The sequence below is a fragment of the Indicator indicator genome, chromosome 24 (genome assembly GCF_027791375.1).
Source record: "Indicator indicator isolate 239-I01 chromosome 24, UM_Iind_1.1, whole genome shotgun sequence".
Classification (NCBI taxonomy): domain Eukaryota; kingdom Metazoa; phylum Chordata; class Aves; order Piciformes; family Indicatoridae; genus Indicator; species Indicator indicator.
The window spans coordinates 16,013,690-16,041,236 of NC_072033.1; the positions used below are offsets into that span (position 1 = coordinate 16,013,690).

A 27,547-nucleotide genomic window follows, 5' to 3' on the forward strand; every position below is an offset into this window, starting at 1 on the left:
TCATGGAGGTACAACCACAGCTGCAGTCCTGACAAGAATCCTCTGGGCTGCTGTGGAGCAGTTGTGCTGTCTGTAATGCTGCAGAAGTCTCCTCCACAACTGGTTGCACTCCAGCAGGTAGCGGTTCCCTGTTGGCACAGGGGTGGGGGCAGTGGTCAGAAGGGGTTTGGAAGATGCCTTCCCAGACACTTTTGTCTAACATTTCTAAGCCTAAAGGTGTTGAGAAGCTCCTAGGGACTCATCTGTCAGAGCTCTGTGCACTCCCAGCTCCCCGTTCGGTGCTGTCACATCCACAGCAGCTTCCCTATCCCTCACAGCCCACGCTGGTGTCATCAGGAGGAGCAGCCAGGTCTGACAGCAGACAGCTCTGGCAAAGTGACAGAAAGAGTGTGGTCTGAACCAGAGGCTGAGCAGAACTCAGAGAATTGCTTGGGTTGGAAGGACCTCTAAGATCAAGTCTAACCATCAGTCTAAGACCACCATGGCCATTAAACCACATCCCCAAGTGCCATGGCCACAGATTCCTTGACCACCTCCAGGGATGGGGCCTCCACCACCTCCCTGGGCAGCCTGTTCCAATCCCTGACCACTGTTGCAAAGAAATTGTTCCTGACCTCTAACCTACATAGCACAATTTCAGGCCATTCAGGCCAATCACCTAATCCTAGGAAGAAGAGACCTCACTGCAGCCTCCTTTCAGGGAGCTGCAGAGAGCAATGAGGTCTCAGCCTCCTCTTCTCCAGACTGAACAACCCCACACTTCCCTCAGCTGCTCCTCAGAAGAGCTGTGGCTCTAGACCCTTCCCCAGCTGTGGCAGCTGAGCCATGCAGGACCTCTGCTTTGCACAGCAGCAGAGGGCAGGAGAATGTAGCAAGCTCCTGGGCTGTGCCACTTTGGATCTCCGCCCCTTGAGCCTGCTCCCCTCCGGGCCTGTGCACACCCCTAGGAGGCTCACCTATGATGCAGAGTCCTTCCTGAGCTCGTGTGATGGCCACATTGACCTGGTTTGGGTCGGTGACAAAGCCCAGGTACTTTTTCTGCCAGCTCTTTGTGGGCCTGCTGTCGACCTCGGCGCGGGGGCAGGAGCGCACGGTGGACAGGATGACGTACCTCCACTCGCTCCCTGCCAAGGGGAGTCACCACAGCCCTTCAGAAGGAAGCTCCTGGCCACCCCTCCACCCTCACAAGACATTCCTTGCTCTGCAGCAAGACCCACAACCACACAGCCACTGTTTGGGTTTCTCCAGCTTCAGAGGCCATCAGGCTCCTTCTTGCTCTCCAGCGAGCATGTGGTGTGGCAAGCCCTTAACACCCCCTCCAGACACCCCCTCCAGACACCCCCCTCAGATACTCCCTCCAGACACCCCCTCCAGACACCCCCCTCAGATACTCCCTCCAGACACTCCCTCCAGACACCCCCTCCATATACCCCCTTCCAGACACCCCCTTCCAGACACCCCCTCCAGGCACCCCCTCCCGGCACCCCCCACCTGCCTGTCTTGAGCAGCCTCCCTCTGCCTGGGCACTCCAGAGGCTGCCCAAAGGATTTATCATCACAATGCCCAACTACCCAGGGATGCCTCCTCTGTGGCCAAAATGCCCCTGCTGAAGGACTTCCTCGAGGGCTGTCTCCATCATAAGCTGCTTCAGTGCTGGGGAAGGTAGGAGAGAGCAGCACTAAGACCCTCCTGCCAGCCTCACCTTGGCTCTTCATGATGGTGCAGACTGTCACTCCCAAGATGCCCTCTCTCTGGAGGCTCTTGTTGATCTCGGCCACTTGAGCGTTGTAGGGGCTGAGGATGGCAATGTTCTCTGGCCTGATGGTGCCATCTAGTGCCAGCTGCTTCACCAGCCTCACCTGTGGAGACAGTGGTCCTGATCACATGGCAGCAAGGAAGCATCCCTCCAGCACCCAGTCCTCAGGGCAGAGATGGAGCCTGGCTGTGCTGCTTCCCCCTGCTCTGGGTCAAGCTGTCCCTACAGCTGCCTCCATGGTGTGCTCCAGACCCAAGAAGTCACCAGGCAGGCACTGCACCCCACTGATCTTTATCCTGTATCTCAGAATCCCAGCATGGTGAGGTTGGAAGGGACATCTGGAGCTCATCCAGTCCAACCCCCTGCTCCAGCAGGGCACCCACAGCAGCTTGCCCAGGAGCACAATGGCCAGGGGGGGTTGGAAGCTCTCCAGAGAAGGAGACTCCACAGCCTCTCTGGGCAGCCTGCTGCAGGGCTCTGCAACCTCACAGCAAAGTTTCTCCTCATGCTCAGATGGAACCTGCTGGGTTTGTGCCACCTCACTGCTCATTATCCCTCCATCATCCCAAGCACCCTGCACAACATCCCCTCCCCTCCTGCAGCTCCAGCAGCAAACTGAGACCCTCCTCACCGCCTCCTGCACTTCTTCTAGGTTAGCTCTGGAGTTCTCATTTCCTTCTTCAGTAGAAATGATGAGGCTCTGCTCCTTCCCCTCCACGTGCCCAAAGATGATAGGGCAGCAGTTGTTAGTTCTGTGGCAGAAGACACTGGGTCTGCGCCGCAGCTGGGACCAGGTTCTCAGCTTCCCTTCATAAAACTCCTGGGATGGGAACTCACAAATGTTCTTGTGCTGGCAGAGAAAAGGAGAGAAACTGAGGTCAACAACCACCCAGGAACTGGAAGATCAGATGGTCAGAGGTCTGGAGAACCTTCCCTATGGGGACAGGCTGGGAGAGCAGGGGCTGTTCAGCCTGGAGAAGAGAGGGCTCCAGGGAGAACTTAGATCTGCTTCCAGTAGCTGAAAGGGCTGCAGGAGAGCTGGGGAGGGACTTGTGACAAGGGCTGGGAGTGACAGGATGAGGGACAATGGCTTTGAGCTGGAAGGGGGGAGGCTGAGACTGGAGACGAGGAAGAAATTCTTTTCAGTGAGGGTGGGGAGAGACTGGAGGTTGCCCAGGGAGGTTGTGGATGTCCCCTCCCTGAGGGTGTCCAAGGCCAGGCTGGATGAAGCCTTGACCAACCTGGGCTGGTGGAAGGTGTCCCTGCCCATGGCAGGGGGTTGGAACTGGATGAGCTTTTAAGGTCCTTTCCAACCCAACCCATTCCATCAATCTCTGAACTTCCCAACCTGCTGCACCTTTCCGGGCAGGCTTCACCTGCCCTGCCATGCGCTGGAGGTGGCACTGGGCAGTCCTTTGCTCATTGCTCTGGGAAGGGAAAGCACCAAGTGGAGTAATGTGCTTCCCGGTGGCTTGAGGCAAGCCCTGGGAGCACCTTGTCCCTGAGAAGGAGGGGACAGAGCCACTCCAGCTGAGGAAGGTCTCACCATGCGGTACTGCGTGTCCAGCATCCACGCCTGGCTCTGGTAGCGCTCAAATAGAGAGGTCTCCATGCCAAGGATCTTGAGGATGTCATTGTTGACCACAGGCCTCAGCTGTTTGTGATCCCCAAGCAAAACAACCTGCACCAAAGAGGGGACACCTTGGCTCTGAGGGTGCTGGCACCGGTGAAGGCCATCAGCTCTTTCCAAGGCTATCTACCCACAGGCATTTGCTGCTCCTTATTTACATTACAGCTACAACAACCTCAGCCAAGGGCAAAGCTGGGCTTTATGTAAAGACCTATGGAGGTGTTCAAGGCCAGGCTGGATGAGGCCTTGAGCAACCTGGTCCAGAGGAAAGTGTCCCTGCCCACAGCAGGGGGGCTGGAACTGGAGGATCTCCACAGTCCCTTCCAACCCAACCCATCCTGTGGATCTTGACCAAGACAATGTGGAGCCTAGCTCCCAGTAGAGAGGAGAAAGAAATCATGAAGTAGGTCTGCTGAGGTCTGCTCTATGCTTCCTGTCACATCAACACTTCATGTTTTGGTGGCAGTGACACCCACCCTGTCAAGAAGCACTGAAGCCCCAGCCCCTCAACCACCCTTCCCTTGCAGAAAGCCAAGAGCTGCTTTAGAGAAGACCATCTGGGTGCAGCTGTCTGAAGACAGAGAGCTGAGCAGAAGTGAGCAGATACAACAGCTCTCCACCATGGCTTTCAGGCCTACAGCAGGTCCTACAATTCTGCCAATGTGAGATGGCCAGATGATGCCCAGGTCCTGCATCTGGGAGAACCCCCATGTGCTGCATGCAGCTCTCTGCACCTCCAGCTTTCAATCTGAGTCCAACCTTAGAGGAAAGGACTCCCTGAAGGCTGCACGGTTGGCAGACCACCACAGATACTCCAAAGAACGACCATTAACACCTGGTAGAACCTGGCAAAGCAGCATGATTGAGGGATGGAAGACATGCAGAGGTTTGAGAGAAGCCATTCTAGAGATCCATCTTCAGAAGGGACTCACCTTCTCAGCATAGCTGTGGCTGACCAAGGGGATGAGGGTCTCAGGCTCTGTGGCCATGGCACACTCATCAATGATGACCTGCTTGACATTGAGCTTCTCCAGGGAGGGGGCAGAAGCAGCAGAGCAGGTGCAGAGGATGACATCGTGGCAAGCCAGCTCAAATTTACGAGCCTCCACCAGCATGCTTTTGTACCTGGTGGTCGATGCAGAAGACACCAGGTTGTGGAGAAGGGAAGCACCTCCAGGTTCCTCATGCCAGAACCAGGCAGAGGTGACATTGCCCTAATTGATCCTGGCTCCATCTCCCTCCCCAGGATGAGTGTCCCCAGAAAAGGGACACTGTGGGAGCTGCACTTTGTACTGACCTCAGGACAGGGTTCAGGGTGAAGGATGCAAGTGTCACAGGGGACTTTTGGTCCAGATGGACAACAGCAGCAGAGCAGAGGTGAGGCAGGGGCTCACTAACCACCCTTCACCAGGGTTCCAAACACACAGCTCATTCCATCTCCATGTTCTCACCCAGTTCCTTGGCTGGCAGGAGCCAGGACAACCTCTCTGACCTTGGCTCAGCCTGTGGGTTTGTAGCAGCTGAGTCCTATCACACAGAGCCCAAAGCCTTTCTCCCAGGGGGAGGTTTGCTGCTGCACCGTCCTCAGGCAGGCAGTGCTTCAGAGGTGGCCCATGGCCAAAGTCTCTCACCAGGGTCTCTTTCTACTCACTTCTTTGTCTCTTCTTCTGTTATCTTCTCCCCTCTCCTCACCCTGGTGTCAAAGCGGCAGATCTGCTCCCGGTAGGGGTTGGGTGGCTGCCGGATGCGATGGTGCAGGATGATTTTACTGAAGAAAGAGTCAGTGTCTAACCATCTGCCCCCAACACAAACCCAAGGGATCCCTTCTCCCACTGAAGCAGACCACACCTGTCTATGTGGAGAAACCCCCACCCACCCACCAGCTGAAGAGGTCACAGCCAGAACTGATAGATTGGACTTGATGGTCTCTGGAGGTCCCTTCCAACCCCTAACATCCTGTGATCACGTATCGAGATCACAGCTCACAGGATGGTAGGGGTTGTAAGGGACCTCTGGAGATCATCCAGTCCAACCCCCCTGCCAGAGCAGGAACACAGAATCCAGCACAGGTCACACAGGAACACATCCTTGTGGGGCTTGAAAGTCTCCAGGGAAGGAGACTCCACAACCTCTCTGGGCAGCCTGCTCCAGTGCTCTGTGACCCTCCCAGTGCAGAAGTTCCTCCTCATGTTGAGGTGGAAACCACATTTGCTCCGCCTTGGTCAGCTTCATGGGTGCAGCAGGCATCACTGCCCAGCAGCAGGCATCACTGCCCAGCCCTCCCAGAGCCTGAGGGGCCACAAGGTCCTACCTGAGCTCCCGCTTTGGTTTTGCATCCCGCAGGGTTCTGCGGTAGAGGTGCCGGTTGCTGCCTGGGTATGGGTATTCCATGGCCTCGATGGCCTCCCCATAGACCCTCAGTGGTTTCAGTCCCCTTATCTTCATCAGCATCTCTGGGGATGGAGGACAGATCTGCTCAGACAGCAGCAGGCCCCACAGGAGGTGAGAAAGCCACTGGGCTGGGCGCTGCTCGGTGTCTGCCCTGCACTCACCTCTTCTCCCCAACCCCTCAACACCAACCCCACCTTCTCTGCCCCTCACCCACCACTGAGAGGTCTTCTGTAAGGCCCAACCCCACCCTGTCCCTTCTGCTCACGGCCACACCTTCTCCTTCCCACCAGCACGAGCCACTTGTGGGGGCTTAACCCTGATGGTTACCAGCAACGACATCGACGGACTTGTTGGACGGGCCACAGTACAGGATGTACTTCCCCCCCATGGCCTTTCTGTCTTCAGAGGATGGTGGCTTTTGCTGCTCAACACTATTCTGATTCAGCTTATGGAACCAGTAGACAATGTGAGTTCCAACCACAGTTTTCCCTGTGCCTAGAAACAAACATAAGGACATTGCTGAGAACACTTTAACCACCACCCCTGCACCCTAGATCAGCACCCAGAGGATCAGCCAGAAGTGAAAATCAAGAGCTCAGGGCTCTGCCTTGAGCAGCTGCAGGTGATGCCAACCCATGCTGCCTTCTCCTATCTCACCAAGGGTTCCATGGAAAGTAACAGATTAGCTGCAAGCTGACAGAGGGCAGGGACTCATGGCACCTCTCCAGCCTTACCTGGTGGGCCTTGGATGAGTGTGAAAGGTCTTCTCAGAGCAAGCAGAATAGCCTGAGCCTGACTCTCATTGAGACTGCTACTGCCAGGGATGTCAAAGGAGATTGGCTGCAGGAAGCTGGACCTGGTCACTGTTATGGCAAGGAGGCAAGAAAAGAAAGTTCACAGGAGGCTCCTGAAGGCAACAGCCAGATTCAATGGGAGGATGCAGCAGTCATGGCCCATTTAAAAGACCATCTCAAAGTAATCTTTGTCCTTTGCCAAGATGTTCTACCCAGGAGCCTTGCCTGTGAGTCCTGGGGATCAAAACATTACCCATGCCACTTTCCAGGGGGGCATCCCATATTGTGAGGGCAGATTTAGACTGGACATTAGGAAGAAATTCTTGACAGTGAGGGAGACACTGGCACAGGTTGCCCAGGGAGGCTGTGGATGCCCCCTGCCTGGAGGTGTTCATTGCCAGGCTGGATGAGGCTTGAGCAACTTGGGCTGGTGGGAGGTGTCCCTGCCCATGGCAGGGGGTTGGGACGAGAAGATCATTGGGTTGGGTCCCTTCCAGCCCAACCATTTTATGATTCCCACCTTCCCTGTCCCAGGCCAGCAGTTCCTCTCCTCCCCTTGGCAGGGGAACCTCCTTGGTTGGCAGCATAACTGTGATGGCGAGGCATCTCTCAGGGCATCTTTCTGGCCAGAAGCAAGGAGGCACAAGGTAAGAAAGGTGAAGTTTGCACCTACCTCTCACAGGAGGTTCATGGCCAAGGACAATGCTCTTAGCAAGCTCAGAAGCAAACTGGAGCCTCCCAATTGCCTTTTCCTTGCGCCTGACAGACAAGGGAGAAGAAGAATGAAAGGAATGTGGCAGAGAACAGCAAAAATGCTAGCAGAGCTTTGCCCAGCTGCCTTCTGCATTCTTTCTCCCTGTGATGGTTTGAAACTGTCTTTTTAATTTTTCCTTGCAAAGTTCAGAACAGAGAAAGTGAAAGAATGTAAATAAGTCACTATTGGGTGTAAGAAAGCAAAATACTGATTGTTCTAAACACTTCCATTGGATAGATAGAAATGTTTAAGAACTATTACCCAAAACAAAGTAGGCACTCTGCACATTCTGCGTTCGGCAGTGGGGGCAGTTGCTGGGCTGTCTGGCTGCTGTTTCTTCTTCTCTTCTGGCTGAAGATAACACACTGACCTTGGCAGCTAAGTTAACAACTTTCTGCTTAACTAACTCTGCTTCTCTGTCCAGAGGGGTCTAGGGGGAAGCTCCTGAGAGAGAGAGAGGCCCCTTTGGGAGGGTCCCCTTGGGGGGAAGCAAAGGGAGATCGATTGTGCTTTTTCTGTTGATTGTATATATTTGTGAATGTTGTGAATTTTGTATATTTGTACATATTCATTGCATTTCATTGTAGATTTTAGACTCTGCTTGTAAATACAGCTTTTCATTTGCTTCCAGACTGGGCTAGCCTGGTTATTGTCGGTGGGGGGGGGAATTTCAGCTCACACCGACACACTTTTTATTTTTGGCGCCCAACGTGGGGCTCGATTGCTTGTGTTTTATTTCTGCTCAGATTAGGAAGCAAAATGAAGCTGTTTTGGATTCTGAGTCATTCTATTTCATCTATTATCAGTGTGATTGTTTACAGATGGGCCATTTCTTGCATGATAGACAAGATTGTGAGATATGTGGCATATAAGTCATTTCTTTGGGTTAAGAACAAGTTACTGAATGTTGGTGAATTCTGTTGTGGTCTTATTGGGCTAAGAAGCTATGGTAACTCAACTATGGATGTGCTAGCAGACACATATGAGTTTGTTACTCCTCTTACAGCTACAGAGGGTCTTTGGAACCAGTGGTACCCTAGATATCTTGTGCTAACCTTAATCTTAATTTTGTTGCTTCTTGGAATAATCATATGGCTACTGATAGCACTGTGTCAAGAAAGACATAAGGCTACTTGCTCTTCCAACTCTGCTGTGAATGTGAAAACCAAGCCAGTAAATTTGGTGGCCACTGTAAGCAGAAAGCGTAAAGGAGCTGCAGGAGGAGATGCAGATGCTGCAGGAGATGGTGCAGATGGAGATGAGGGTCCTTCTACTCAGGGTCCCTCTGTTAAGAAAGATCCTTCTGATGAGGAAGAGAGGGTTAGCCTTAAAACTCTGGTAGACCTCTTGAGACCCCACATGGATGATGGAGATGTAGGTCAGGATGTAGACCCTGGTAGATTAGCAACTGCTGGCAGAGCCTCTGAACTCAAGGAAATTCAACGGAGGATTACAACAGGATTATGGGGACAGCAACCTCAGGATGATGATGATGATGAGGAGGAGGATGACATACAGTCAGCTAATGCACCCAGACAGGAAATTAGACATGTGAGGAAGGATTACATCAGAGGAGATAATGAGCCAGTCCTGTCTTGGCTAGCCAGGTGTTTTGATATGGGAGCTCCAGCATTGGTGGTAGGTGACAAGTCGACCTCTCAGTTGGGGATGCTCTCAAAGGATACAGGCATAGACAGGCATCTAGGCAAGTGCATTGGTAAAGTTTCTCTGTGGGCACGCCTCCTACTGGCAGTCTCGCTGAGGTACTCCAGCAGAGATGATTTACCATGGAACCCTAAGCCTTGGACCACAATAGCTGAGGGAATCAAGCATCTGAGTTTGCTGTGAGAGAAGTAATGTATGGAGATCATAAGACTCTGAATCCTGATGAAATTCCTGTTGGAACAGGCCTTGCCAAAAAGCTCATTAAGCTTGCTCCTCCTAATTATGCTACTATTCTGGCAAGCAGGATTGTGGCAAGAAATTATGGTGGAGTGCCTCCCACTGTTGGCCATTTCACTGACCAAATGAGGCAGTTGGAGGATAGTCTTGCACGTACTTCTTTGGTTTCAGCCATTGAAACTCTGACTGGAGAAATAAAGAATTGCATGAAAGAGCTGAAGGAGGAACTTAAAACCTTCATATCCAACTTGATGAAGGGGGATGATTCTGATTCCTCTTCCTCCAGATGGATACAAGTCTCAGCTGTCAGAAACAGACATGCTCCAAGAAGGCCATTCCAGAATAGGTCAAACCAAAACAGACAGCAGAGGCAATCACATGGCAGTATCTGGATAACTCTGCATGATCAGTTTGGTGAGAACATGAACAGATGGGATGGTCAACCAACTTCTGATCTTTTCAAGAGGTTACGGGAGCTGCAGAGGGGCAGATCCCGAGGTAGCAATACCAGGAGGGTAGCTGTCGCTTCCTCAGTTTCCCAGAACAACTCTGATAGCTCCAACAGTGATCCTAATTCTGGTGCTGGACATTGTGCCGGCTGTACATGTGGAGGTAATCCCCACCATTAGGGGTGCCCTGCCTTCCGCCAGGGGGAGGTAAGGGATAATGGAGATAACAGAATCTATTGGGATGTGTACATCCAGTGGCCTGGCACTTCAAAATTTCAGAAGTACAGGGCCTTGGTTGACACAGGAGCTCAGTGCACCATCATACCATCAAATTATCAAGGGGGAGAATCTATAACTATTCAGGGAGTCACTGGTGGATCTCAAGAGTTGTTTAAGATAGAGGTTGACATAAGTTTAACTGGGAAGCAGTGGAAGAAACATACTATTGTAACAGGTCCTAATGCACCTTGTATTTTGGGAATTGACTTTCTGAGAGAAGGGCGTTTTAAAGACCCTAAGGGTTACAAATGGGCTTTTGGAATAGCAACTGTAGAAATTGATGGAGGAAAATTGAAGTTGTCCATTAGACCTGAGCTTTCAGATGAATCTGCAGTTGTGGGACATGAGATAGAGGATGTAAAGCTGCCGGTTGCTTCTCAAACTGTGCATCACAGACAATACAGAACCAACCGTGACTCTTTGGTGCCCATTCAAAACTTGATTCGTCAGCTGGAGAGTCAGAAGGTCATCAGCAAAACTCATTCACCTTTCAACAGTCCAATCTGGCCTGTGAGAAAGCAGAATGGAGAGTGGCGTCTGACAGTTGATTTCCGTGCCTTGAATGAAGTAACTCCACCCATGAGTGCAGCTGTACCAGACATGATGGAACTCCAATATGAGCTGGAATCCAAGCAGGCCAAATGGTATGCTACCATAGACATTGCTAATGCTTTCTTCTCTATTCCCATAGCAGAGGAATGCAGGCCTCAGTTTGCTTTCACCTGGAGAGGCATTCAGTACACATTCAATCGTTTGCCCCAGGGGTGGATTCACAGTTCAACCATCTGCCATGCAGTGATCCATGATGCTTTGGAGAAAGGTGGAGCTCCAGAACACATTCAGTTCATCGATGACATCATCGTCTGGGGTGAGACTGCTGAAGAAGTCTTCGAGAAAGGTAACAAAATCATTGACATTCTCTTGCAAGCTGGTTTTGCTATCAAGCGAGACAAGGTGAAAGGACCTGCCAGAGAAATCCAGTTTCTGGGAGTGCGGTGGCAAGATGGTCGCCGTCACATCCCAATGGATGTGATAAACAGAGTCTCCACCATGGCAAATCCCATCAACAAGAAAGAAACTCTGCGTTTCCTAGGCATAGTGGGATTTTGGAGACTGCACATTCCTGGATACAGTCAGATTGTGAAACCTCTATATGATGTGACTCGAAAGAGAAACAGTTTCCAATGGGGTCCTGAGCAACAAGCAGCCTTTGACCAGATCAAGCGAGAGGTAGTCCAAGCGATGGGTCTGGGACCTGTCTGAACTGGTCCAGACATTAAGAACATTCTGTACACAGCCGCGAGTGACAATGGTCCAACCTGGTGCTTATGGCAAAGAGCTCCAGGGGAGACACGAGGACGTCCTCTTGGTTTCTGGGGTCGTGGCTACAGAGGCAAACTACACTCCAACAGAGAAAGAGATTTTAGCTGCTTATGAAGGAGTGAAAGCTGCTTCTGAAGTGATCGGAACTGAGTCACAACTTCTTCTAGCTCCTAGATTACCAGTTCTGAATTGGATGTTCAAGGGCAAAGGTTCTTCACCACATCATGCAACGGATGCTACCTGGTCTAAGTGGATGGCTCTGATAACACAGAGAGCTCGAATGGGAAATCTCGAAAGGCCTGGTTTGGTGGAGGTGATCACAAACTGGCCAGAAGGCACAAGCTGTGCTAAACCTCCAGAGGAGAGAGTAACTCGTGCTGAGGAAGCTCCTCCTTACAGTGATCTGTCTGATGATGACAAGAGATATGCTTTGTTCACAGATGGTTCCTGTCGTCTTGTTGGGAACAAGCGGAGATGGAAATCTGCAGTGTGGAGCCCAACGCGCAGAGTTGCAGAAGCAAGAGATGGAGAAGGAGAATCCAGTCAATTCGCAGAGGTAAAAGCTGTCCAGCTAGCTCTTAACATAGCTGAACGTGAGAGATGGCCAAAGCTTTATCTCTACACCGACTCGTGGATGGTAGCCAATGCCTTGTGGGGTTGGCTGAAAGACTGGAAGAAGAATGGCTGGCAGAGGAAAGGAAAGCCAATCTGGGCTGCAGATCTGTGGCAAGACATTGCTGCTCGTATTGAGAGAATCCCAGTGAAAGTGAGACACATCGATGCTCACATTCCTAAGAGCAAAGCTACAGAGGAACAACAACACAACCATCAGGCAGATCTAGCTGCAAGAGTTTCCCAGGTGGACACAAACTCTGATCCTGATCCTGATCTTGACTGGAAACACCGAGGTGAGCTGTTCTTAGCCCGGTGGGCCCATGACTCGTCAGGACATCAAGGCAGAGATGCAACCTACCGATGGGCTCGTGACAGATCCATTGACATTTCCATGGATGCTATCACACAAGTCATCCATGACTGTGACATTTGTGCTGCTATTAAGCAGGCAAAGCGGATCAAGCCCTTGTGGTACGGTGACCGATGGTCCAAGTACAAGTATGGTGAAGCCTGGCAGATTGACTACATCACTCTACCTCGTTCTCCATCTGGTAAGCAGTATGTGCTGACTATGGTAGAGGCAAGCACTGGATGGCTGGAAACTTATCCAGTTCCTCATGCAACTGCACGTAACACCATTCTTGGTCTGGAAAGACAAATCCTGTGGAGACACGGAACTCCAGAGAGGATTGAGTCAGACAACGGAACTCATTTCAAGAACAATCTGTAAAAAACTGGGCCAAAGAGCACGGCATCGAGTGGATATTCCACATTCCCTACTATGCACCAGCTGCAGGGAAGATCGAACGCTACAACGGTTTGCTGAAAACCACTCTCAAAGCCATGGGGGGTGGATCTTTGAAAAACTGGGAGAAACATTTAGCACAAGCAACCTGGTTAGTGAATAGTAGAGTGAATCGAGCTAGTCCTGCCCAATCAGATTTGTTGCGAAAGGAAGAAGGTGATAGAGTTCCTGTTATCAGAGAAAAGAATCTGTTAGGCAAAACTGTTTGGGTATTTTCTCCTTCAGGAGAGGCCAAACCTGTCCAAGGGGTGGTTTCTGCTGAAGGTCCTGGTCACACCTATTGGGTGATGCAAGAAAATGGTGAAATTCAGTGTATTCCACAAAGAAATCTAACTTTGGCTGAGAGAGGTTAAATTCAGAGTGTTGCGCAGATACAGCATCGCGTCCAAGAGGAGAGTCCATGAGATCTACGGTGCACGAACCCTGAGAGCCCTGAGTCACCTGAGAGTCCCTGTTCCTTTCTTCGCTCCATCTGCGAGGAAACAAGCTGTTTGCTGTTTTTCCTGTGATTTGACTCTTTTGAATCATCTACATCTGAGATAGCCGGAATGGACTATGGTCTTTATTCACCTAGTGTTGTAGATATTATTTTAGATTAGATAAATGATAGTAGCAGCCAATGGAATTGTTTAGAAGGGGTGGACTGTGATGGTTTGAAACTGTCTTTTTAATTTTTCCTTGCAAAGTTCAGAACAGAGAAAGTGAAAGAATGTAAATAAGTCACTATTGGGTGTAAGAAAGCAAAATACTGATTGTTCTAAACACTTCCATTGGATAGATAGAAATGTTTAAGAACTATTACCCAAAACAAAGTAGGCATTCTGCACATTCTGCGTTCGGCAGTGGGGGCAGTTGCTGGGCTGTCTGGCTGCTGTTTCTTCTTCTCTTCTGGCTGAAGATAACACACACTGACCTTGGCAGCTAAGTTAACAACTTTCTGCTTAACTAACTCTGCTTCTCTGTCCAGAGGGGTCTGGGGGGAAGCTCCTGAGAGAGAGAGAGGCCCCTTTGGGAGGGTCCCCTTGGGGGGAAGCAAAGGGAGATCGATTGTGCTTTTTCTGTTGATTGTATATATTTGTGAATGTTGTGAATTTTGTATATTTGTACATATTGATTGCATTTCATTGTAGATTTTAGACTCTGCTTGTAAATACAGCCTTCATTTGCTTCCAGACTGGGCTAGCCTGGTTATTGTCGGTGGGGGGGGAATTTCAGCTCACACCGACACACTCCCTGCTTTGATGTTGTATTAAACCTTCCCATGAAGAAAGAAACCTGTGGCCATGGCACCTGGGGACAAGGGTTATGGCCATGGTGGTTTTAGGTTGATGGTTGGACTGGATGATCTTAGAGGGCTTTTAAAACCCAAACAATTACATGACCCTATAAGAACCTCAACCAAAAGGACTCTTATTCTGCTCTCTGCATCTGGGGCTATTTCTCAGCTATCTGAAGAGCTGAGCCTGCAGAGATGGTGAAAGCAAGGAGCACAAGCTCTGGCCCCATGCTGTATGACTGCAGCCCACCCTATTTTCTAGGATTACCTTCCAATTCCTTCCTAAAATCCACAGCACGAAAGGAAGCACAATTCCACCCTGAAAAAGCTCCAGCAGTGGTGGGCAGCCCATGCTGTGCACAAAGAGGGGCAAACTAGACAGCAGCTCTGCTTTGGCAGGAGCAGATCTTGCTTCAGAGCAGCACCAAAGGGGAATGTTTGGGGTATGAGGGAGAACGTCTGCTGAGCAAGCCCTGACCCAGAGCTTCATGCCGCCTTTTAGGGCACATACGGCAGCAATCCAGCAGCATCAGAAACAGATGCTTAGGAAACCCCAGCACAGCACCTTCCCCTCTCTCCCCAGTCTCCAGGTCAACCAGAAGAGCAAGAGGCTGTCAGGAGAACAGGTCTGAGAAATGCTTTCACCCCCCCACAAACATCAGCAACCCACCAGTCAGAGCTGGGCAAAGGTAGAGTTCTCAGAGGAGCCAACAAGCAAAACCCTGTTTGGGAGCAGCAGAATCCCAAGGGAAGCTGGTGTTCTGCATGGACCAGAGCATACTTACACATCTGGCAGCATCTTTGGGATGAGCTCCACTGTGAACCTGGCAGAGGTCTTCAAGATTTCCATGGGGAAGCTCTCCATGGACATGTGGTGGATGTAAAAGTTCACGGTCTTCTGAGTGATCCTGTCTCTCTCCTGTCCTGACTTCTCATTGTCACCAAACTCTTCAGTGACCCCATGAGCCACCCAGGTGTAGGTATTTGGATCAGCCACCAGCTTGCTCTCTGACCTGCCCTTGTCAAGGAAAGTCAGATTCTGGAGACCCTGGCTGAGGCTTTCCTCATCACTTTGAAGGCTCCCAAGCTCCAGCCCACCTAAGCGAATGCACAAGTAGCAGTTGTTGAAGTCCACTTCAATGGAGCACTCCTCCAAGCACAGCTTGCTGAGGCTGAAGTTCCCTTGCAGCTGCCTTTTGCTTGTCCTCTGCTGTGCCCAGAAGATTTGGACGTCATGGAGGATAATGGACTCGTTTTCGACCATGGCGCACAGCGCGGACTCCATGGAGCTCATGGGCATCCACACCCTGGAGTAATCCAGGGCATCCCTGTACCTGTCCTTGGAGGGCAGGGTGGCATAGGCTGAGAAGCACTCGATGGGCTTGTCCGTGTGCTGCAGGCAGACGTCAAAGCCTGGCGCCAGGCACCAGAGCTGCACCGAGGGCACCAGGAAGCCGCGGTGCACGTCAGCGGTGAGCTGGAACCGCAGTGTGTCCCCAGCGCTCAGCTCCAGGCTCAGCTCCACGTAGTGCTGGCATTCGCTCTTCCTCACCTCACCCATGCGCCGCGGGTACACCTCCTGCTTCTTCTCCAGGAGGGCAGCAGCAGTCTCAAAGTCCTCCTTTCTGATGGCTGCCAACACCTCTTGCCAGGTGTGGGGGGTGACCAGGGTAACGCTGCAGTCGAGGAGGGGTCCCTCCTGCAGGCTGTGCTCCATCAGGGTCTCGGCAGAGTACATCCTCCTCCTCCACATCAGCCTGATGCTGTTCTGCTCCTCGATGAACAGGGGCTGCTCTATCAGCTGAAGGGACCTGTAGTTAATCTTCTGGGGGTCCGGAATGGTCTCTTTGTTCAGCGGAAACAAGGCTTTGAAGTAGTTGTTGATGCCTTCGACATCCACCACGAAGGCCACCTTCTGCAGGACTTGTCTCTTCAGCTGGGAGGCCATCTGCAGGTAGCGAGCTTTCCTCTCGTACAGGGTGGCCTGGGAGTTCTTCCTGTTGAAGTCACGACAGAGCAACTCAATGTCATCAGGAGAGTAGCTGACAGGCTGCTTGCGGAGCATGGAGTGCAGGTGCCGCTGGACCACCACATCCATGTAGCGACGGATGGGGGAGGAAGCCCACGTGTAGGAGTCGACGTGCAGGGAGTAGTGGCCGGCTTTGGACTGGACACTGGAGTTGGAGCGGCTGAAATAGGAGCGGCTCAGCAGCCTCCTGAACTCCAGGGCCACAGGGGCCAGCTTGGGGTGGATGTCATCAGTGACGACCAGGTCTAGCATCTTGTTGAAGTTGCGGCCTTCAGCGGCCGACTGCAAGTGCTCCCAGACGGAGAGCAGCAGAGAGAACTCCATGTTCTGAGAGGAGGCTTGGCTGGGAGGCACCTCTCCCAGGTGGTGTGAGAGGTGGATGGACCAAGGAAGGATGTGGCTGCACTTCTTTCTCATGTGTGAGATCTGCTGAGGGCTGGGCTCACACTGACACCGCAGGGGAGTAACATTTCTGGTGTCCTCCTGGTTGGTGAGGAACTCGGCCACGAAGCTGTTGAACATGATCATTAACTCTTCGATCATCTGGTGGGCTCCCCTGTCGCCTGGGGAGCTCTCCTCGTCCAGCCGTTCGTAGAAGCAGTCATCCTGCAGCCGGCACTTCCGATGGACCCTGGAGAAGTGGTAGGCCACAGCCACGCAGTCCTCCAGGGTGTCAAAGCAGAGGGGCCCTGCCGCCCCCCTGTAGTGGTCCCTAATGCAGAGCTCCGCCTCCTCGTAGGACAGCTGCCTGTCCGAGCGGATCACGGAGGTGTTGAAGACTCCCTTCAACATCTCGTCAGTGCCCTTCTCCACGGTGACAAACAAGGAGATCACGCGGCGGTCCTTGGCAGGCAGGAGGCTGCAGACGTCGTGGCTGATGCGTGGTGGGAACATGCAGACAGGCTCCTGGTTGAGAGCGTAGTAGGTGACTCCACGCCTCTTGGCTTCCTGGTCCAAGGCACTGCCTTTGGGGATGACGCCGGCAACGTCGGTGATGTGGATCCCAATCTCATAGCGGCACCCAACCTCCCGGACGCTGATGGCGTCGTCCAAGTCTCTGGCGCCTTGAGGGTCAACGGTGAAGGTCCAGTAACTCCGACAGTCCTTCAGGTTCTCCTTGGCAAGGTTGATTTTACTGCTGGACGTGTAGCTGCTTGCTTCCTCAAGGACAGCAGCTGGGTATTTCCTCTTCAAACCATATTCCAGGTTGAGAGTCTTCAAGCCTTCCTCCAAAGTCAAGGCTGCATGCAGGACCTCCGTTATCACCCCCAAAGGGAAGTAGAAGCCTTCCCGCCAGGAGATGACCTGGACACAGAAGAGCTGGCACCCCTTCCTGTCCTGCCTGACCTTCTCACAACTGACCACCCTGTACTTCCCGTTCTCCAGCCTGCGGATGGGGATGACGTTGGGCTTCTCCTTCAGCCCTGGGACGAAGATCTTGGTGATGGTGGGGTCGATGGGGATCATCACCCGTGAGTCAAACTCGTCCATCACGCAGATGAAGGTCCGCCCGATCTCGGCACGCTTGAAGACGCCAACCACCTTGCCCTGAGGGTGGTGGCTGCCACCATCAGCTGTGCTGCCCTGCAGGAGCTCCACCAGCACCTCGTCCCCCGTGAAGGCTGTCCCGCAGTTCACTCTACCTTTGATCTGGATGGTCATGGAGGGGGAGTCGAGGGTGAAGGCAGAAGCTCTGTCGAACCTTTCCTTGACCAGCTCACACCTCTTGTACATTTTGGGGTGCATGCGCAGGTACTGCTGCATCGTCTGTGGGGTGAAGCTGACGTACTCCTTCCTGCCTTGCTGCAGGTCTGAAGCCTCAGGCTTGACGTTCAGCAGCCCTTCTTCAGACACCATCACCAGCATGTTCTTGCTCTCATCTAAGAGCTCCTGCAGGATGGGATCTTCAGGATTTGTACTCTCGGCCTCAGAACCGGAGGAATCCGTGTCGCTGTCCTGCTCATCCTGCTCTGGGCTGCTCCTGCTCCAGCTCTCCATGTCACAGGCAGCCTGTTTGATCTGGGCCATGGTGAGGCTCTGCGGGGAGATGCTGCCCTTCTCGATGCACTGCTGGATGAAGCGCTTCCACACCTTGCTGCACTGCCCGTGGGAGCACAGGGCCACAGCATCCCCCACCGCCACCACCAGCGACTGGGCCCGGGTCATGATGGTGTTGAGCACCCTGGCTTCGTTGAAGAACTCCAGGTGGTGGGAGGCTGAGACATGCAGGCTCCTGCTGGTGTGCACCGTGCTGAGGATGATGACTCGGAACTCCCGCCCTGCACCGGAGGGGACAAGGCAGAGGTCACTCAGGAGAACCCAACAGGGAAGAGCCTGTCTGGCAGCTGCCCAGCAGCCAGCCCAGCTTTGGTGTGTTAGGTGGCCAAGGGCTGGTGTCACCTCACGTTTCTGACTCATGGGAGTCATGTGATGGGAAAAAAGCAGCTCTTGAAGATCAGGGAATCCCTGAATCCTGGCCTGGTGGGGCTTGGAAGGGACCTCTGGAGCTCATCCAGCCCAACCCCCCTGCTCCAGCAGGGCACCCACAGCAGCTTGCCCAGGAGCACAATGGCCGGGGGTGGTTGGAAGCTCTGCAGAGGAGGAGACTCCACAACCTCTCTGGGCAGCCTGCTCCAGGGCTCTGCACCCTCACACCAAACAAGTTTCTCCTTATGGAACCTCCTGGCTTCCACTTTTTGCCCATTGCCCCTTGTCCTGTCCCTGGGCACCACTGAGAAGGTTTAGTTTGGATGTGAGGAACAATTTCTTTCCTGCAAGAGTGGTCAGGGATTGGAACAGGCTGCCCAGGGAGGTGGTGGAGTCCCCATCCCTGTGACCATGGCACTTTTGTGGTTTAATGGCCATGGTGGTGCTGGGTGAGTGGTTGGACTCAATGATCTTAGATGTTTTTTCCAAATTTAATGATTCTGTGGTTTTGTGATTCTAAGAAGCTGCAAAGAAAGGGTGTGGAGAAGAGAACCAGACCCCAAGGGTCAGTTGCTCTCACCACCAGGAGGCTCATCTGCCCATGAAGAAAAAACAGCAGTAATAAGCCCATGGATGAGGCACAAACCAAGCCCCTGAGGACACAACCAGCCGCGGCCCTCTTTCGTCATCCAGAGCAGCAGCCTCACAGATTCACAGATTGCACTGGCTTGGAAGGGACGCTCAAAGATCACCTAGTCCAACCCCCCTGCAGTCAGCAGGAACATCTCCAACTAGATCAGGCTGCCCAGGGCCCCATCAAGTCTGATCTTGAACATGTTCAGAGATGGAGCCTCAACCACGCCCTGGGGCAAGCTGACCTCCTTCAGCGAGAGGTTGGATGCTTTCCTGGCTGTGGCTGGTACCCACAAGCCATCCTGGTTTCAATTCCCTTCTCTTATTGGCCTCTCCTGCTGCTCCCTGGGGTTTCACATGACTCCCACATGCTCAAGTCCCTAAGGTGGCACTCACAGAGACTTCACCCTCCCACAGAGCAATGCTGGTGTCTTTGGGAGGAGCTGACAGCTGGGTGCAGGCCAAATTTTCTGAGAAATCTGAGTCACCCAGGAAAAGAAGGAAGCAAAGAATCACCAAGGAGGAGGAGGTGGAAACCAGCCAAAGGATTTCCAGGCACTCCTTCCTCCTGCACGTGGGCTGTGGTGGCTGCAGCAGTGGCATTGCCATGGGGAAGGGTGGGGAAGCCACTGAGGTGTTTTGTCACGAGAGGCTGGTTTGCACTTAAGCAAGAAGGACAACCTGAAGACACCAAACAGACCTCTGCTAACAACCCAGCACCTCCTCTCCCTGCTCACCACCCAGTGCCTGTAGCTGCAATGGAGCCTCCTGTCCTCCAGCATGCAGTGGAGAAGTTCTCCCTCGCATGCAGAAGACCTCAGAAAGCAGCCAGCCACAACTGAACTCTTGCACAAGACACAAACCTGGCAAGTTCTCGTAGTTTTCTACCACCACATCTTGGAAGTGCTTCTTCCTCAGCTCTTGTCTTATTGCAGAAACCTGGGAATAAAGAAACAGGCCCCACTGAGTAGAGTTTCAGCTCAGAAACAACCTCCCAACCCTCCACTCTTCTCAGCTGCAGCTTTCCGAAGTTACTCAACAGCAGCCACACATCCTGGGCTGACCTCAGCCAGTGCTCCCAGTCTGCCCCAGAGTTAACCTGCCTAGAAGATGCTAATCCATCCCACCATGAGGTATCTCCGCTCCCAGCACCCCAGGACTTGCTCCCAACTGGAGAGCACCTCAAGAAAGCACAGGTGACAAGCAGGGACCCAGCTGCCCTGCTTTGCACAGAATCACAGAAACATTCAGGTTGGAAAAGACCCTCAGGACCACCAAGTCCAGCCATTAACCCTGCTCTATAAGGTTCCTCCCCAAACTATTATCCCCAAGCACCACATCCAAACCACCTTTAAACACATCCAGGGCTGGTGACTCAACCACCTCCCTGGGCAGCACATTCTAATGTCTGACCACCTTTGCCCTGAAAAAAATGTTTCCTACTGCCCAGTCTAAACCTACCCAGTGGCAGCTTGAGGCCATTCCCTCTTGTTCTATCACTAATGACCTGTGAGAAGAGACCAGCACCAACCTCTCCACAACCTCCTTTCAGGTAGTTGTAGAGAGCCAGGAGGTCTCCCCTCAGCCTCCTCTGTTTCACACTAACCATCCCCATCTCCTTCAGTTGCTCTTCATCAGATTCCCTTCACAGGGAATCTGCCCTTCACAGCTTCCTTGCCCTCCTCTGCACTGGCTCCAGCACCTTTTGTATCGAGGTGCCCAAAACTAGACACAATACTCCAGATGTGGGCTTAACAGAGCTGAGTACAAGGGGACAATCACCTCCCTGCTCCTGCCTGTGAGGAAGACAAGTTTGTCATCAGCAGCTTTATTTGGGAGTGCTGAGAGTGGCCAAGAGTTCCTCCAGATGCACCACATGTGGTTCTCCTGCATACCTGCTTCCCGTGGGAGACCACACAGATCTTCTTCAGATCCCGGGCACCCCACTCATCCGGCCACCTCTCAGAGATCTCCTTCACTTTCTCAGCCACTTGGATGATCTCAGAGGTGTTGTGCCAGGAGATCATGGAGATGTCCTTCTCGGCCACCCCGGACACGTGGCAGAACAGGAGTGGGTAGATCTCAGGGTGGGCTGGGATGTTCCCACTGGCGTGGATGGCGTTGCCTTTGCCGACATAGAAGTGCTTGGAGACAAACTCGATGATGCCCGCGGTGGAACGATAGTTCTCGTTGAAGATGATCCTGCTCTTGGTGGCCACCTCGTGCTTCTCCTTCTGGTAGAACTGAAAGAGTCTGTTCAGCAGGGTGTGGTCAGCAGATTGCCCATCCTCCACGCAGAACAGCTTTGGGGTTATCTGCATGTGGTCCCCAGCCAGCACCACGCGGGTCTCCATGGTGGCGTAGGAGAGCGGAATCAGCGCCTCGCACTCCAGCATCTGCGCCGCCTCGTCGATCATGATGTGGCTGAAGTAGCCTGGGGGAACCTTCAGGTTTTTGGATAAGGTGGAGGTGGTGATGATGATCTGGTGCCTGTCGATCTCCGCCCGGGTGGGGTGGCGGAAGGAGCGCTGGTCTGCAGACAGGCAGCAGTACAACTGTGTGGTGGAGTCGGTCAGGCTGACAGGGCGGTCAGTGGAGATGATCCTCAGGGGCACTGCCCAGGGATGCCCTTCGGTCACGTAGTTGTGGAAGTACTCCCGGATGTAGATGTCTGCAGCACTGGAGGGGGAACAAAAAAAGGGAAGGAATGGGAAGAGTTGTTCCCAAATGTTGTGACCACCATAGGTTCACAGGATGGTTTGGGTGGGAAGGGACCTTTAAAGCTCACCCAGTCCAAGCCCCTGCAGTCCCCAGGAACATCCCCAACCAGAGCAGGTTGCTCCCAGCCCCAAACAACCTGACCTGCAATGGTGCCAGGGATGGGGCAGCTCCCACTTCTCTGGGCAGCCTGGGCCAGGCTCTCCCTACCCTCACTGTCAAACATTTCTCCCTTCTCTCCAGTCTCAATCTCCCTCTTTGAGTTCAAACCATCACCTCTTGTCCTTGCCCAACAGGCCCTGCTCAAAAGTCTGTCCCCAGCTTTCTGCTCAGCCTCTCTAAGCACTGCAAGGCCACCAGAAGGTCTCCCTGGAGCCTTCTCTTCTCCAGGCTGAACAACCCCAACTCTCTCAGCCTGGCATCACAGCAGAGGGCTTCCAGCCCTCCCAGTATTGCTGTGGCTTCCTCTGGATCCACTCCAAGAAATGTTCCCATCCCACTCTGTGGCCCCACTGCTCTCTAGGGCCAGCTCTCACAGACCTCCTCTCTGACCACCCCCAGCCCAGGTGGGTGATCCAAGATGTGCAGAAGAAGGCTCAGTGAAGCAGCCAGCCTGACACAGCCTAAGATTAGCAGCCACCCATCTGTTACACATTAGACCCAGGACAGTGGCAGCCACCAGGGTGGTGTGTGGACACTTTGCAGTGTAGCTGCTCTAATTTTAACCATCTTGACCTGGTTTCAGAGGAGGCAGATCCAGCAGCAGTCAGAGCAGATCTGCATTTCCTCCTCCTCAAGCTCTCCTTGGAAGAGTCAAAAAATTGGCAGGTGCATGGAGCCCCAAAGTCTCCAAGGGCCAGCAGAGCACAGCAGTGCCCCAGCAAGGTCAGGCAATGGCTTTGTGCTTCTTCTAGAGGCTAGAGAGAGCTACTTGTATTCTCCACCCCCCTCTCCATTTTATAACAGGGCAGGAAGATGCTGCCTCTTCCACCAAGACCCCCACCCATGCCAGGCTCCTTCCCTGCAGGAGGTGCTGCAGCAATTGGAAGACATTTGAAACAAAAATGAGTTTCTTTAAAGAAGTCACTGACATGCAGTGAAATGCTGAAGACTAGGGCAGCCCAGCTCCACCTCACACACCTTGGGCTTCTGCTTGTCCCACCAGGCAAGCAATGGACCAGAATCTCACAATGCCAGGTGGGAAGGGACCACAACCATCCCCTGGTCCAACCTTTCTAGGTGATAGTGGAGCTGAAATGAGCTGGTCCAGCACCCCTGGGGGGCCCAGCTTGCTTGAACTCAACCCCCACAGCTCTGGTTGCCTCTCCCCCCCTGCTGCTCACCTGTTAGTGTGAGTGCAGATCAGCACCCGTGCGTTGGGCTGCCTGAGGATCTCCATAGTGGCCATGGCCAAGGTGAAGGTCTTCCCCGTGCCAAAGGGTCCATAGATGAGGAGAGGGGGGACCTGTCTGCTGCTGGCTGGCTGGCCTGTGATGAAGGAGATGGCTTGCTTCTGCTTGGTGTTCCCAGTCTGAGGGGTGCCAAGAGGGCAGGGGATGGTGCAGCTGGCAACGTCGGGCAGGACCAGCTTCTCATCCAGCAGATGGTCCACGGCCTGGTGCCAGTGCCGGAAGAGCAGCTGGTCGATCTGGAACTGGATCTCCACCTTGTGGGAAGTGTTTGCCTCGAAGTTCAGGTCTGAGCAGCACCTCTTTGGTATCTGCAGCCAGATGGTCTTCTCTGTGGTGGCCTTGTGCTCCACGTGAACCTCGTAAACCCGCTCGTCCACAGGGGGGTCAAGTGCCAGGAAAGCAGTGGGCACAGACCTGGTGAGCAGGTAGCCCTCATCTGTGTCTGGTGAGAGGTTGTAGGGGGTAGGCACTTCAGCAAAGAGCTCCCCAGGCAGGGCAATCTTCATCCCCATGGAAAGGTTCTGCAGCGTGGGGGTCAGCGAGATGCGGGCCCGCAGGTTGAGCCTGCAAAGAGGAAGAAAGAGTCACAGATTGCATCCAGTTAGAAGGGACCCTCCAAGGGCATCCTGTCCAACCTTCCTGCACTCAGCATGGACACCTCCAACTAGAGCAGACTGCTCACATCAAGTCTGCTCTTGAATGTCCACACAGAACCTGAATGAAGCACAGAGAACCTGGATGTCCACAGAGAACCTGGATGAACCACAGAGAACCTGAATGTCCACAGAGAACCTGGATGTCCACAGAGAACCTGGATGAACCACAGAGAACCTGAATGTCCACAGAGAACCTGGATGTCCACAGAGAACCTGGATGAACCACAGGGAACCTGAATGTCCACAGAGAACCTGAATGAACCACAGAGAACCTGGATGAACCACAGAGAACCTGAATGAACCACAGAGAACCTGGATGAACCACAGAGAACCTGGATGAACCACAGAGAACCTGAATGAACCACAGAAAACCTGGATGTCCACAGAGAACCTGAACGAACCACAGAGAACCTGAATGAACCACAGAGAACCTGAATGAACCACAGAGAACCTGGATGTCCACAGAGAACCTGAACGAACCACAGAGAACCTGAATGAACCACAGAGAACCTGAGCAAAACACAGAGAACCTGGATGTCCACAGAGAACCTGGATGAACCACAGAGAACCTGAATGAACCACAGAGAACCTGAATGTCCACAGAGAACCTGGATGAACCACAGAGAACCTGAATGAACCACAGAGAACCTGGATGTCCACAGAGAACCTGGATGTCCACAGAGAACCTGGATGAACCACAGAGAACCTGGATGAACCACAGAGAACCTGAATGAACCACAGAAAACCTGGATGAACCACAGAGAACCTGAGCAAACCACAGAGAACCTGGATGAACCACAGAGAACCTGGATGAACCAGAGAACTGGCCCATGTGTTTCCTCAGCAAGCACCCACCCTGCTGCAGAGTGAAGGTTGTCACCCGGAGAGGGCCTGCTGGCCCCCTGAGCACCCAGAGAATGCAGCGGTGCTTCTGGCTGACCCCTGGCCACAGGACAAACCCCAGCCCTGCTCCTTCTATCACCACCCACCAGGCCATCTCTCTTGACACGTCTCCATTCATCTGGGAAGGCACCAGAGGACCCACCCAGGAGGGGACCTTCAGCAGCAACACAGCCCCAAGGGTTAGCAACAGACCCACGGTGGGCAGCCAAGAGGGACCCCCTGGATTCACACCGGGCACTTACTTGGCAACCAGAGCCTGCTCAGCCTCTTCCTCGCAGAAGAGGAAGCTGTGCATCCTCTGGCGGTAATTGAGGCGAGTGATGGGCAGGGCCAGCCCAGCCTCACGCCTGTAGTCCAGGGCAAGAGCAGGAGGCTTGTACTTGGCCATCAGATCCACGTCCTCGCTGGTCCTGGGCACACTGGGCACGATGATGCGGTTCCCGCGGTGCCAGCGCACGATGTCGACGGGCCGGGCGTCCTCCCTGCTGCCCGGCAGGTGCTGGGGAGCGTCTCGCCTGCCCACCTTCACCCTCAGCTTCTGTATGAGCACAGGGCGGCTGCCAAAGTCCAGCGCCAGCCACTGCTCGAAGACGCCCAGGGCACAGCAGTCCACACGCACCTCCACCAGCGCGGCTGGCGGGCAGCAGGGCAGGGTGGCCACACGCTCCCCATGCAGGTAGGAGAGCCCCTGGGAGAGGCCATGCCCTATGAGGTAGAAATTGACTCCAGGTTCTCGCCTCAGGAGGGCCACGTGCTGCAGGGGCATCTGCCAGGGGAGGAGGAGAGAGGGACAGGTGGTGAGGGCAACAGAATCACGGAGTTGTTGGGGCTGGAAAAGACCTCCGAGGTCATCAGGTCCCAGCCTCCGACCCAGCACCACCACATCAGCTGAACCATGCCACCAAGTGCCACATCCAAGCTTTTCTTAAAGACCTCCAGTGATGGTGACTCCACCACCTCCCTGGGCAGTCCATCCCAGTGCCCAATCAGCCTTTCTGTGAGGAAGTGCTTCCTAATATCCAACCTAAACCAGAGCTGGGCTTACCTGGGAGTAAACCTTGAACTTCCACTGGTAACTTTTCTTCCTGTCCTCCAGTTGCACGTGCAGGGCCTGCTCACACACGACTCTCACCCCCTCAATGTGCTCAGCCATCTGTGGGGGAAGCAGGAGAGGAGTGGCACTGAAAGTACCACCCCAGGGACACACAGCAGAGCCCTCCACAGGACCACCTTCATCCTTTGCCTTTCACCCTGCATCCCGCTGTGAGGGGACCATCAGCAGCTCCTCACACCCAGTCCTCACCCCCTCAGCATCCCCACACAGCTGCCTTGGGAAAAGGATGGACCCCATGGCAGAGCAGCGTGGCCAGGTAGCCCCAGCAGGCTCTTTGGTTGCAATCTCCAAAGAGATGAAGGAAGGGGGGATGAAACCCCTCGTTAGCAAGCTGAGTGCTGGGCTCTGTGCACAAGCTCTTAGGCAAGAGGCTTCTCATGAGGCTCCTGACCCTGCCACCCACTACTCACAATCAAGACCTCGTTGGAGCAGGACCGATACTCGTTGAGGAGCCTGTCCTGGTAGGACAGGAGCCCTTCCTTCAGTGCTTGCTTCTTCTTCTTGGCCTTCACCCTCACCCTCTGGATCCACTCCTGCAGCTCCTCAGTGGAATGAGCCTTGGTGCAGCTCTTCCCCAATTCACACACCTCCATCCTGCCAGGTGAGAGAGAGATGTCCCAGGTGCCACCCCTGCCACGGGGAGCTGCCAGCTACCCCTGCCCCTTGCCCCTGCCCTGCTGCCTCACCTGCTGCACAGGGAGAATGTGGTCAGCCCCAGTGGTGGAGCACGATGGACCCACTGGACAGAGGTGTCGACAGCCAGCATCTGCTTGTGCTCCACGGAGGAGCAGTGGCTCTCGAAGCTCTCCTGCGAGCTGAAGGTGACCAGGCAGAGCCGGCAGTAGAAGTGCACCTGAGGGGGTGCCACCGGCTGGCCCTCGCCACTGCAGCTCTCCACTGCCGGCAGCAGGTGGGAGCGCAGCAAACCTCTCTCCCTCTCGGCCTCCCAGACGGCCATCTCCAGGTCACTGTGGGCATACTGGCACCGCTGGGGGCCCTGCTTGCATGGCTGGCCCCTGGAGACAAACTTGCAGTAGCTGAAGGTGGACCTGAACTCAGGGCAGGGCCGGACGGCCGTGTACTGCCTCTTGCCACGGCCGTCCGATGTGGCGTGCACCAACAGCGGCTCCCAGCGCCGGTGGCACTCACACAGCCGCCCACAGCCATCCCCGGAGATGCGCTGGGGGCAGCCGAAGAAGCAGGGCTTGCAGACCTCCTGGAACCGCCCCCCGAACTCGCTGGCAATCTCCTCGGCCACGCTGGCCAGGCGCCGCCGGCCAGCCGCAGGGTCCCCTCCCAGCTGCGCCTCCAGCACGGCCGCCTTCAGCCAGCGCCGCTCCACCTGCTGCTCCCTCTCGAAGTTCCAGACCGTGGCCTCCTCGGGGCTCCAGGCAAAGGTGCACTGATTCTTGTGCTTGCTGCAGCCCAGACCCACCGCGTAGTACCTGCAGACGGCGTAGCTTGCAGGATTGGGGAAGCTTGGCCTCCGGGAGACCTTCCTCCAGGCTGCGCTGCGCCGGCTGCGGGCCAGCAGGATCTCATACATGCAGTTGTGTTCCACCTCCTGCAGCTGGTAGGTGGTCTCGTTCTCTCTCACGCTGCACTTGGAGCAGACCAAGAGCAGCTCCAGGTGCTCCTGGAGCTTGCCCAGCGGCACGACCGGGCCCTTCACTGTTGGCAT

General features: G+C 53.9%; 1 protein-coding gene across 1 annotated transcript; it reads right to left on the reverse strand.

The window, feature by feature from the left end:
• On the reverse strand, positions 1–27,547 carry HELZ2 (helicase with zinc finger 2). Its single transcript, XM_054391905.1, has 19 exons — positions 26,553–27,547; positions 26,277–26,460; positions 25,798–25,905; positions 24,995–25,518; positions 23,125–23,757; positions 20,959–21,742; positions 19,927–20,002; positions 14,760–18,282; positions 7,245–7,330; positions 6,512–6,640; positions 6,105–6,272; positions 5,698–5,839; positions 5,038–5,154; positions 4,319–4,511; positions 3,303–3,437; positions 2,388–2,606; positions 1,703–1,859; positions 957–1,124; positions 1–128 (listed from the first exon to the last, which is right to left on the reverse strand). The coding sequence occupies exons 1-19, from the start codon at positions 27,545–27,547 to the stop codon at positions 1–3; spliced, it is 8,469 nt and encodes a 2,822-aa protein (XP_054247880.1).

What these genes read in the sequence shown, in the direction of transcription:
- HELZ2 (XM_054391905.1), bottom strand. Translation starts at nt 27,547, where the DNA reads ATGCCAACAGTGAAGGGCCCGGTCGTGCCGCTGGGCAAGCTCCAGGAG. An exon ending in GAGCAGGCTCTGGTTGCCAA is followed by an intron (nt 23,758 to 24,994) that starts GTAAGTGCCCGG and finishes TCCTCTTTGCAG; the next exon opens with GCTCAACCTGCGGGCCCGCA. An exon ending in ACAGAAGAAGAGACAAAGAA is followed by an intron (nt 4,512 to 5,037) that starts GTGAGTAGAAAG and finishes ATCGACCACCAG; the next exon opens with GTACAAAAGCATGCTGGTGG.